Source organism: Cotesia typhae, unplaced genomic scaffold (genome assembly GCF_013202065.1).
Source record: "Cotesia typhae breed Kobodo isofemale line unplaced genomic scaffold, CoteBio_Ctyphae contig_5, whole genome shotgun sequence".
In the NCBI taxonomy this organism is placed as follows: Eukaryota; Metazoa; Arthropoda; class Insecta; order Hymenoptera; family Braconidae; genus Cotesia; species Cotesia typhae.
The window spans coordinates 4,006,764-4,020,561 of record NW_027423757.1 but is presented as its reverse complement, the minus strand read 5'-3'; the positions used below and the strand labels follow the sequence as shown (position 1 = coordinate 4,020,561).

General features: G+C 29.3%; 1 protein-coding gene across 3 annotated transcripts in view; it reads left to right on the top strand.

The window, feature by feature from the left end:
- LOC141531336 (uncharacterized) overlaps positions 1–13,798 on the top strand; it is a 314,633-nt gene that overhangs the window by 280,009 nt on the left and 20,826 nt on the right. For all 3 annotated transcript variants that reach the window (XM_074249085.1, XM_074249083.1, XM_074249084.1), the window contains exons 4-6: positions 4,843–5,013; positions 6,800–6,883; positions 8,673–8,858. In XM_074249085.1, the coding sequence (XP_074105186.1) occupies positions 4,843–5,013; positions 6,800–6,883; positions 8,673–8,858 (441 nt within the window). The remainder of the gene's footprint in view (positions 1–4,842; positions 5,014–6,799; positions 6,884–8,672; positions 8,859–13,798) is intronic.

The following is a 13,798-nucleotide window of genomic DNA, read 5'->3' as shown; positions in this document are numbered from 1 at the left end:
TAGAAGTTAAGTAATAAGAGGAGTAACTGAGAATAAACGGTGAGGCTTAAACGTGCCAGTATTTTCCACGAACCTCATAGTTGATCCTATTATCGGACATAGAAGCCCCTGCAAAATGTCGCGTGACTCTGTCGTCGGTGGTCTAACTTTAGCTGACTTGAACACATATTTTAAACCGTCTACTTATTCCAACGAATGGCTAACGACGACTAACGAACATATTTCTCTCCATTGGACTATTTCGAGTTTAACGTTAATACATTGTTGCCTCTACATATTCTACGCCTCTATTGAAACCGGAGAACGAGAAGAAGGAGAAGGAGAAGTTGAAGTAGAAAGTAACTCCCCCTTGACATTTTCCATATTCCAACGACATATTGCTGTCTGCAGGAAGGAAAAGGAAGTTGGAAATAAAAAAAGATAAAAACAGTAGCTGGATTATATTGTACCTTGAACAAAATTAAGGCAAATTGTGGTCCTTCGGCTATCAGAGAAAATCGATATGTAAATCTACGCGCAAATCCTAGTAATCTCGCGACCCCACCGCGCTCGCTCTGGGTAATAGTAGGTAGCAGCTAGTAGGTTGTAGAAGCAACCATAGAAGGTTGTAGTAGTGTAGATTCTATGCCAGCACCCTTGCCAAAGTTACTTCAAAATTGCCGAGAAAGGGGCGTCGGAATATATATATATATATATATATATATATATATATATATATATATATATATATATATATATATATATATATATATATATATATATATATGCTACACGAGATGGGAAGAAGACACATGGGTCATAAAGTGGGGTTAGTTCCGAGCAAAGTCCCGGCTGAAGGATCTCCTACTACTACGCTTACATTACACCACTTCTGCTCGTCTAGACCACCGTCATGTTCTAACAGATGAATGGTGGATCCCAAACAAAAAGGATAGGAAGAGACAGAGTACGGCTCTCATTGAGATCATACATGGATATTATACTAGAAAAGAGTGATGTTGTTTTATGCAACGAATCACTTATTTGGTATGCCGAGAGCTTGTCAGACACTTACTTTTGGATTTTTATTATTTTGGATATATATACAATAAAAGCTTTAAATTTAATGATATGAACGTTAATTGAACTTAAGCTTTACGATTTTTTTCTTTTACTTTTAGTGAAGAGTTTTTTATTTTATATTAATAATTCTTGAAGTGTAAATGAAAATTTTAGCTAGAGTTAAAATATTCAGCAGTTTCAAAGTTTTGAAGAAAAAAACCTATTTTAACTGGATTAAAATAATTTGAATATGTTATTAATAAATACTTAATAAATGGAGTTTAGTTCAAGAATAATATTTAAAAGTTTGAGAGAACTCTTGTAATGTATTCACTTTTTTGATAGACTGAAATAATAGTAACCGAGTTGTAAGTAAAATTTGAAATAAAACGGCTTCGGAAATCAATTGAACAGTTAAATTGAACAAGAAAACAATAATAAAGAAAGGAGAGAAAAAGAAGACCAATTGAAAGTTTCAATTATCTTGTCGCTTTATAAAAAAAACTGAGATAATTAAGTCAGTAGTCTCGAGATTGTTAGCTCTAGAAAATAATAGCCGTAAAGCTTGAATATCTATAGAACAAAACCAACATATGCTTTGCTACAATAGAGCAAAACTAGAGCTAAAAATTTTTGCCTAGTATATATAGACCAACGTAATAAAAAAATTTTAACATCATGTTATGTATTTTGTATTCAGCCGTCCGTTAGTAGTGGTAAGCCCTGAGTAGTCGGTTACTCACTAAAAGAGTTACTGAACATATGCTTCTCCACTTTTATTTTTTTAGCTTTAATTTTCAGCTTACGAATTTAAGATCGACAGATAAACATCCGAAAAGATATATACTAGACTAAACCGACTCGTTCTTACAACACAATAGAACAACGCGATCTATTGTCTCGCATATTGCATAAGCCCGTACACTGGGACTCATCATGACTTACAAAACAATTTCACGGATTTGAATAAATTCACCAGCAGCACAAACAATGCTCTCAACTCTTTATGAGTACCCACCAAAAGTAAATATGAGATTAAATTAAAAGCTTAGTACTAGTATTAACATTAATATTAGAGTATCAGCTTTATGTAATCACAAACCTGGTTAATTAGCCGATATTTGAGAGCACGCATTGGAACTTCGTAAGCAGCAAAGGTCTACCCCACGTAGTTACTTGAAGTTTAACGCAGAAATAGCTATTTCCCAGCAGAAACTCATCGACTTCCAAGGAAAGGGACGAGATTAAAGGAGGGAAGAGGGAAACTATATTGACTGATAGTTAACAACTGGTTAGAATGCTTCAAGCTAGACTATTACTTCTGACCCATCTTAGCACAAGCGTCTTACCTGAACTAATAATGTTTAGGTCTAATTAGTGTACTATCAACCAAGTTTATTTCTCTACGATATCTTTGTTGAATTTCTCCAAAACAAATACGTAATTTACAAGTAAAGACAAACATTACCGTTCGCTCTCTCATGAGCTTACAGGAATTCGCTATTTGCTTTAGATAATTTATCTTGAGTAATGTGTAACCGTGGGTGTAGCCCAGGTCCAGTTAGCTACCCCTTTCCTCTTTAGAAAGGGCGCCACTGGGATTTTAGACACGGTGTCCCAGAAACCGGAGGAGCATGAGAAGGAAAGGACAGGGTCGTGAGAAGTCCGAGAAAGGCTGCGAATAAAACTGAGAGAAATTATTAGAAAAATATAAATGATTTATTCAATTTAAATTTCAAACTTAACAAATTTCCTTATAAACTAACTTAAATATGAGAACCTCTCACCTACGCTAAATGGCCCTTGCCAATTTATCTTATCCCTAAATAACTGCTTCTCCGACCTCGTCACTCCGACGGAATCTTAATTCTAAATTTTCCTCGTCAACCTGACGGCATATCAATTTTCCTCGTCAACCTGACGGCATATTAATTAAACCAAATTTCACGTCAACCTGACGGATTCGCAATTAAAACCTAATTTTTACGTCAACCTGACGGATTCCTTACTCTATCATTTTCCTTACTTATCTACTACCTCGTCCACCGGACGCTAACTCAAATTCTCTAACTTTTATTCAATGTGCTCTCTCAAATTCTCTCAATTTTAATTCCAATTAACAATTAAATTTTTCCTACAATTCTTAATACAAAATTTTCAAATTCCCAAAATTTATCACTTGTCGATTTTCTCTAAGAATCTACAGAATTACTTTTCCAAATTTCTCAACCAAAATTCTTCAACTAAATTTCACCAAATTTCACTAAATATCTTCTGACAATTTTTTCTTTAATAATTTCCTAATTCCCAAATTTCCTCAACTCAATAATTAAAATTGCTTCATTCAATTTAGCCAAACGGCCTAAATTTATCCTTCCACAATTGCCAAAAATTTAACACATAACTATAAATGACCTTTATCCTAAACTACGTACTTATTCAAAATTATCAAATTTTCTGAACTAATTTTTAAATAATTTTTTGAAAATTATAAACAAAAGACCGAATTGAATATATTTATTTTCTTATTTTCCAGTTAATTGATAAATGTCTTAAGTTCTATTGTCTTAACTACTAAGTGACCTTGACGAACTTAACTCGATTGGAATTTGCTAATACGTAAAGACTACACGAGACGATTATATTTATTCTCAATAAAAACTTAGATTGGTTAATTCGGCCTAATGACGATTAGAATGGCCTGAATAACCAATTTACCTGAAGTTCCAATTAATTCTGTCAACGATGGGGTTTGTCCAAGAGCAAGTAAAATTTTGTGAACAGCAACTTCCTTCAGCTTCTCGAGTCCGTAAATTCCTTTCCTCGTCTCCTCGATCTCAATTTTCTCTCGTACAAATTATCTGTTTATTTTGATGGTAAGTCACTGAGCACTGTACAACCACAAGTCTCGTCCGCCAAAAGGTGCTTTGGTCTTCGCCGGCTCTTTTATAACCTCTCTTTCAGGTTCTCGAATTTTCCCATCATCTCGTTCCCGCTTAGATTTTCTGGGGAACAGCGGTGGGGACTTAGCGACCCGTACGACCAGGTGACGAGTCTTACAACTAGCTACTCACGCTCAGAAGGTACGGAGTAGTCCCTACACACCGAGACAAGATAACAGTAACATAAACCCCGCGCGGGAATTTAAATTCCCTGTCACAAATGAATTTATATGATGTGATAGGATAGTAATAGTGAAGTTCATCTAATGATAGTTATGATCGAAATAAAGGGAAATTAACCTGAAAACGGATATAAAACTATTCTCTCTGTCTATTTTATATATATTTATCTCTCTATCTATCTTATATATTAAAGGAGCGAGGGAGAGAAATAGAGAAAATAGATACGTATGTGTGCGATTAATTCGAAATGCAATTTATGGAAGCTCTGGGTATTCTACTCCCATCGTAATCGATGCCGCGTTTATTGCCCATCGACTCGTTTATTACGCTTCCGCGGTCTCAATATTGACTCACCACCCGGAGCACCACAGACCCCGCCCAATCACCCGTATACACCCCAGAATATTTCTCCATTCATTGACATTCCACCTCGAAAAATGTTTTTTTTTTTTGTTTTATTCTAAATGCCGTACCTGGGTAAAAAGTTATCCCCCTACCGATTAAAGTCTGTCCATAAAAAATCTTTCAATTTATATTTATTTTATTGACTCATTGATTTCCTATAAAAATTTTTATTTACTACTTGAGATACCACGGATCATTGATTAGGTGTTTCGCAATAAATTTTAATGCTACTAAAGAAGTACAATAATTTTTTTTTTTGTTTCCTTTCCAGGGACGATGCAACCGAGAAAAACCGCCATGCAAATATTTCCATCCGCCACAGCATTTGAAGGATCAGTTACTAATAAATGGCCGTAATCATTTAGCATTGAAAAACGCCCTCATGCAACAAATGGGACTATCACCGGGACAAGGACTAGTGCCTGGTCAGGTGCCCACAGTGGTATGTCAATCTCATTAACAGGAAATAAAACCTGGTTTATTATTAATTATTAATATTAATACTTTTTTAAATTGCATCTATCATTAATGTCAGTTCATAGTAATTTATTAGTAAAACTTTATCGCTAGTAAAACTTTATCAACTAGTCAACTAGTTTTATTTAACTATTATTATTATTATTATTATTATTATATATATATATGAACAATTAAATTGATTGAAATCGTTGTAAGCTAATGTGATGAATGTACTGATATTCATAATTTTTATCCCACTGCATTTTTTTTTTTTTTTTACGTTTTATAAGCATTTAAACTTCACCTCACGGTTCATTAATAGCATGTTGCATGTTGTTTTTAATAAAATATTTTTTTTTATTTTATTATATCTACTCATGATAACCTCTCGGTAAATGATTGACACTAAATTTATAATTACTTAAGAGTATTAAAGTATAAATATTGATCGAAACCAAAGATCGAGACATGCGATACTTTTTAAGAAATCTTTTGAAAATAATTTGACTAATGCATTAACAAGAAAATTTTTTCAATTGAAGTCAATTTTATTAAAGTAACTTCTTATATTAATTTGATTAATACTTCTAATATTAAATAAATTAATAATCAATAATAAACAAATATCAGTCAAGTTTTTTTTCTCATCATTATGCCGATAATTGAAATTTCAACTATTCAAAATATCAAAATTACGCGATTTGCCAAACTGAATTAGGATAAAAAAAAAAATTTAAGAAAAAAAATTTTTTTAACAAATTTTAAAAATTCATATTTTTGAAAAAACAAAAATCACAGTTTCAAAAATTTCAGGATTAAATGTTTGATAATAAAACTTTTTATTTTCATGAAAATTGATAATTTTTTCTACGACTTCAATTAATTAATAAAATTTAAATGATATTTATTACGGACATAATGAGTAATAATTAAAAAAAAAAAAAAAAAAAAAAAAAAAGTTTCGAAACAAACAAAAAATCTTTTCTTAACAATGTATTAATTTATAAAATAAGTATGTTATTAATAAAGTATCGCAGATAACAAACACAAATAGTGAATGAATGAGAAGTTTATATTAAATTAAAATTAATACACACAGTAAATTAAATATTGAAACACATAATAAATTTAATCAAAGTGTAAACGAGAGGTTCTCGCGAGTATTTGAATTTAAATGAAGTAAATGAAATGCAATATATATATAGTAGATATCAAACGCGCATGCCAGCGTGTGCGTGTGCTTGTGTTTAACAAAAGTATATGTAATAGCAATAGCTTATATATGTATAAAATAACTTTTGAAATTGTATAATACATTAATTAGCATACAAATTTATTAAATTATTATTATTATTATTATTATTATTATTATTATTATTATTATTATTATTATTATTTGATTATTCACACGCGGGTTTTCGTGTGATATTATTATATATAAATAACAACGTACTTATACATTATTAATTCCCTCACTTACTCAGTATTCCATCAAGAACACATAGCTTACAATCAACTAAAAAGTGATAATAAAAAATTTTAAAAATAACTTAACCTTATCTTGAAATAATAAAAAGATATAAATTAAAAAAAAAAAACTTGAAAGTTAAAAGTAAAAGATAGAAACAAGTATGATTTTTTTTTATTTGTTTATTTAATTATTATACTACACGTATGACCGCCTGTCTGTCTCCTATGTTTGCCGCTGTGGTGCTCGTGGTTTTGGTTGATTGTTGGTGTATTCTCCGATCGCTACAAATGGCGAACAGGAGGGCCAACCTCCTCCGCCATCTGCGCACCATCACCTCCAACAGCAAATCCAGCAACAACTTCTCGCTACCCACGCCTTTATGGTAACTTTTGGTTTTGGTTTGGCTTTCACTAATTCAACATACATAAAAATTAAAATATTAAAAAACAAATTCAATAAAATAAAATAAAATAAACGCTAAAGCAATCAGATAAAAAAATATTTAACTTTGAATGAAGAAATAGAACAAATATAAAGATTTTTATCGAGTTAACGTAAATAGAGAGATAAAAGTTTTTAAGTGACGACTGAAAAGCTCGCCGACGAGTATCTCAGTATATTACAATTTTATAATTACCAAAGCTTTGATCAAAGTTTACTTTAAATTTAATTTACGCACTAGAATCCAGATAATTGAAATTCCAATCTACACTTACACAGATAATATTACGGATTTATTTTATCTCGTCGTCGGGCTGTTTAAAAGTTTACTATTTACTTATTGCTACTGTGTAGTAGTTAGAGAACGCTTGTAGTTTTTTTTTTTAATATATATAATATATATATAATGTTTATGAAAGTACAAGTATATAGGTAAAAGTAAGAAAACACATACAATAATTAAAACCTTATTACATATTATAGTTGATACAGTTTCATGTTTTTTTGCGCATGCTTTAGATGTTTTTATAAACATTTTAAATACCTATCTGTATTTTTATTTTTGTCTTTGTCTTTGTCTTCGTCTACATTTATTGTTATAATTTTTTCTATGTACAGATATGTATTTATATATTTTTATATAAATATAATAACTGGTCACAGTGCGCATTTGGAGAGTAAGCAACGCAACTTAAAGTAGATCCGTTTGTATCATTCTTAACAAAATAACACAAATAATAACAATCTTCTTGCTCTTTAAGAGCACGAGAAGGCATTAATAATATAATATTCGAGTTATATACGGACAAAAGAATCCTTGGCGTTCGTCTTAGCTCTTCAATGGTGCTTTGATGTTGCCAAGTTGCTTTTGCAAAGAATTATTGCGTGTTATATATTTGTATAAGAGATTAGGGTGGTTCAAAAAATTTATTGTTATCTAAGAAATTAATTTTTACAAAATTAAATTTATAGTTTTATGTAATCTCATTTAAAGATTGTGACAATTTTTTTTTTTTATTGAAAATATTTGAAGTTCCAAAATTTTAACATTTTTTTGAGGTGTTAATTTATCATACACTGATCAAAATAATAATTTAATTCAAAAGAAAGAATATTGAACAAAAAAAAAATCGTTTTGTAGAATTAGATTTTTAAGTGAAATTTCTTAAACTTGATTCAAGACAATAAAATTCTGTTAAAACAATTTATTTTAAGTCGTAAGATGGACGGCGGGGGAAGATGGTCGATCTTAACAAGCATCGAATGTTATAATTCTATGCTTGTATAGCTACCTTTGAAGTATTTTTCTGGTTAATAGTCTACTATCAGACAAAATAGGTAGAATTTACATAATTTTTCATGTAAAAATTCTTTGTAAAAATAATAAAATTTTGGAATTTTTATCTTAAATAAAATTAATTTACGGAATTATAATTAAAAATAAAAAAGTTTGCTAATTTTTTGTACCACCCTGATGTATAATTATGAAATAAAAAATTAAAATCAAACGCGAAAGGTAATTGGGAGATTGAAAAATCAAAATTGTACATATTATTATAATAGAATGAAACGAAAAATTTTCTGTAAATTGATAGTTAAAAGTGACTTTGAAAGAATTTGTTGATCAGTGCTTAAAATTACGGTGAATAACCTTGATAGTGTTTAATTAAAAGATAAAACTAACAGCCGCTCTCCTGGATGTTTTCCGGGGCGTTCTCTTATTTCTGTAGGCCACCAATCCGTACCTGACTGGAATGCCGCAGGTGAATAACACATACACGCCATACTTCACGCCAAGCCCGATAATGCCAGCGATAATGGGACCAGCCGACCCTACGGGGGTTGGTAGCCCATTGGGAGTGGTGCAGCAGACGGTGGCGATGCCGCAGAAGATGCCACGTACCGATCGTCTCGAGGTATGTCTACCACCAAACTACATTCAGCACGGCGGCCAACACGGCGCCGGTGCAGCCCAGTGCCCGATGACAGGGCCTAACGCCGTTTACCAGGTCCCAGCAGGTCCTCCTAATCAGGTGTCGCCTGTCTCCACGATGCAATCGGTTAATCAATCCCCATCGCCTACTATTACCAGTTCCGTATGCACACCCTTACATAACCCCCATCCCCATCATCATCCCATCCACAATCTCGTTTACGTCCACGCGTACTACTAAAAATATTTAAAATTTTTAATTAATTAATTAATTACTACTATACAGTTTTTAAGAACTATAAAATTAATATAAATTTAAAGATTTTAAAATCTAAAAATTTAAAAATAAATACCGTCATATTTATTTACAACAACATTATAATTATTAATTCAATTTTTAAATATTAAGATTAATTAGATAATAGTATTTAAGATAATAGTATTAATGACTATTAATACTATTATCCATATTATTATTATTATTAATTTTTTTTAATTACTCATTATTATTATTATTATTATTATTATTATTATTATTATTGCAATTAATTTAATTTAATTTAATTATTATTATTACTGACCGCTCGGCGATCGGATATCGGTCAGTACGAAATCCCATCTCCGAGACGGTTCGCAATACACTCGTGTGAATTTATTTTATTAAAATGAACAAAAACAAAGTGAAATTATTTAAAAAATAAATAAATAAATAATAATGAAAATATTTGATAGGCGACACTAGATCTAAATGCGTCGTCATTTACTGATTATTTTAATTTATTATTATTATTTTTATTATTAATATTATTATTATTATATATAAATGAATATATATATATATATATATATATATATATATATATATATATATATATATATATATATATATATATATATATATATAAAAAAAAAAAAAAATAAGATAAATAGTAAATATATTTATGAAGCATCGTATTGACGTTAGTTTTGTAACGTGAGGTGACCGTTGTGGTGAATAAGCCAGGGGATCAAACAATATTATTGACAAAAAATTAATAAATCGCGATATCTTTAGTCAGAGAAAAGAGATTAATAATTTTGATCTGGTTCAGTGTCATTAAATATCAAGAAACGTTTTGCTTTCCATGCCGACAGAAGTTAAATTAATATAACTAAATCTAAAAGATAAAAATAAAAGTTAAGCATTAAGAGGAAGAAAAAGGCGGTCTGACGTTTTATTTCGTTCCCCTGGCGTGTACATCGAGACATTTGACACGTCGAGTGCTGGATCAAGATAAGGAAAAATAAATTAAAGAAATGGTAAATTGAAATAGAAGTAAAAATAATTATTAATTATTAAATAAATAAAAAGTAAATTATATTATATAATAGTGGATAACGATTTTAGTATTTAGTTATTTTTTGAGTGGTTTTAAATTTTGACTATGTTTATGTGGAATCATAATATATTATTGAGAATTGCACTCGGCGTGTTCGTAAACGACCATAGAGAAACTAGGATTTTTTCTTATAGACTTTTGAATAAAAATAATTAGTAGAGGATATGACGTGAGTGAATTAAATGAGAATTAAGCAACAAAATAATGAATAATAATAAAATTAATAATTATTATTAATGAAATGAATAAATATATAATAATATGATAAGAGATTAATATTCGTAAAAATAATATTTTTTAGTGTTCATGCGAGTATAAAACGTTTTATAAAATAAAACAAAATAAATTTTTAGTTGTTAATTTATTTTTTTTTATATTAATATTACTATAGAAAAAAAAATTAAAAAAAAAAAGTTTTACTGAACAACGATTCATTCTTAAGGCGTGAGAGTGAATTTGATAAAATAGGGTACTGATAAAACGTTTGTAAATTACTTTGGACCACTGATAATGATAATTATTGTCGGGTCAGCATGTGAATGATTACAAAATACTAAAATGAAAAAAAAGATAAAGTAAAAAATAATAAAAGCAAAAAAAAAAGTCAAAAATATAATAAATAAATAAATGATTTATAAAATAAAATTTTGAAGGATGAGTATCGATGAACGCCGGATACTATTGAGCCGCAGAGTCGAAACAGCGAGGGTTCGCGGGTTCGAGTCGACAACGAAAAAAATAATAATTCACGGGTCGTGCAAATTGAATCGCGTGCCAGGGATAAAATTGACACGATACAAGTAGACAAAATATAATAAATAAAAATAATAATGTGACAAGATAAAAATACTTGTCGAACCTCGCACAACCCGTCTCCAATTCGTCACGGAGACAATCAAGTGTATTGTATTTTTTTACGAAGCTAAAATGATAAAGTAAACAAACGAAAACTAAAATAAAGATAAAAAATGTAAATCAAACAAAGTATAAAGTTTAAAAAAATATATAAAATGTAAAATCTCGCGATCTAGTTGGTAACGTGCGCGCAAGGCACGATATCGAACGTGAGACATCTTTTATTATTATCATTATTATTCTATTCTTCCTCAATACAACACATTACATATATTATCGTATATATTCTTCTTTGTTTTTTTTTCTTGTCTTCATTCCTCTTCAGCAAAGACATTGCGTGTTTTACAATCGGTCGCGCGCACGCCCCGGCCATTTACTTGTCTCCTGAAACGTGTGCACGCGGACCCCGTGTTGTTATGCAAAGTAAAGACAGAATAAGGCAGAAAATAATTTAAACTGAGATCATAAAAATAAATAATTAATTAATTAATTATTAACAGCAAATATTTAACACGGGCAAGCGGACACGCGCGTGCCTTACTCGAAAATGTTTCTCGCAGTAACGAAAAGATAATAAGAAGCTTCCCGATAATTGTATGAACGTCTTTCCGTTCTATTTTATTCGTGACAAAACTATCTGCCGCAATTTACGTTGACTCGGTCTATCGGCGAACCCAAGCAATTAACGTGCAACTAAATTAATAATATTGATATTAATTAATATTAACAATAACAAATAAAATTAAATTCCTATATTTAGATATGAATAACTTATTAATAGGATTGATAATTAGTGATAATTCATAATTATAAGAGTAAGGTTTAATAAAAATATAAATAGGAGTATTTAATAGTTCGATAGTGTGTAATCTGAAATTTCGCGAGTGGTTAAATATCGCGGTGAGTGAGGGTTATAAATGTAACAATAATTGAGCCTAATTTCGGGAACTAATTATTTTATTTATCATGCATACTCATGTACCGAGGTGTAATATATACCTTGCATGTGTTGCTTGAGTATTAAAAAAAAAAAAAAAAAAAAAAAATTATTCAATAAAAATAAACGGGATGAAAAATAAAAATGAATGTATAGTGGTGATTGAATATTTTATCTTTTTTTTACAACTATAATACGGAAATGGTTGGATAGTCACGTAAATATTAATAAGAATAATACTGTGTAATAATAATATTACACAAGAAATTTTGATAAAACGCGAAGATTTAATAAGTAAAGTGTAATAAACGGGTCTGGCACTGCAATATTAAGATTTGAGGATAAAGAACGCTGTTAAAGCGTAGGAAAATAATTATTTAAATGGACTCGCTGTAAGACACTGTAAGATTTAGTACTGATATACGTGTACTAATATATTAAAATAAAAATAATAAATAATAAAAAATAAAATGTAACGACAAGTTTAAGGAATAAAAATAAATAAAAGTATCAACGACGTCTTACGTACCTTTTCGTAGGTAAATCTTATTAAATAGTTTTAGAAATCCGGCAGTTAATTTGCCGGCGATCAGAAAAGGGAGATATGACTTTTTATAAGATCAACGAAATTACCACCCCCTTTCCATTCCACCTTCTCTTTATTACCTACCTGTTTTTACTCATTCTCAGTCAATCCCTTTACGTCCTCCATTTACTTTCCCTCTTTAACTCCTTAACTCCCTTCCCCTCTTTATCTCTTTATCTTTCGGGATTTACTTTTTTTATTACCCTAATTTGTGAGTGAATATTATATAGATTAGATACATATATCCCTTACCTTGGTCCCGACAGCGCCGAACAGTATAATTAACATTTTTAAAATGAAAATAATTACTGACGACAAATACGACTAAATGAAAAAATTAAACAACAATTTGGAAAAATTTTTATAACGTGATTATGCGCAGTTTTGTTTATTTTCATTTAAATGGTAATTAATAATATAAATATATATATATATATATATATATATATATATATATATATATATATATATATATATATATATGAACGAACGATTAGAAGAATCTGGAATGATGTTGTATAGTCCGAAGTACACGGAGAGGTGAATTGTTATTTGTTGTATTGATTTTTTAATTCAATTGTTCTAAAAATCTTATTGTCTGATATATTTTATTATTATTATTGTTATTTTTATAATTATTATTATTTAAACAATTATATTGATTATTATCAAAAATAAAAATAATTCTCTATTATACGGATGCACGTTTGATAATACAGAATTAATAAACGTTTTAAACAAAATATACATATATATGTGTGTATATATATGTACGTATGCAAATTTACACTAGAGTTAATATGTACAAGATATATATTAATAATATTTAAAATGAAAATTAAATTGTCAAATTTAAATAACGCCGAACTTATAATTGACGATTAAAAATAATTAAAATAAAATGTAGATGCATACGCACATACAAAACATATTCCATATGTATATAGTAGGTAGGTTAACAAATTAATCAATTATATTTTGTATCATTTAATAACCGGTAGCAAAAATCGAATATTAAATTTTAGCCATAAACGTTTTTTTATTAATTAAATTAAAAATATTTATTAAATTAAATTAAATTATTGTTAGTTAAATAAAAAATTTTTACGATATCGTTTATTGCGCCTTTCGTTTTTATGCAGTATTAATATTGGCTAATATTAATT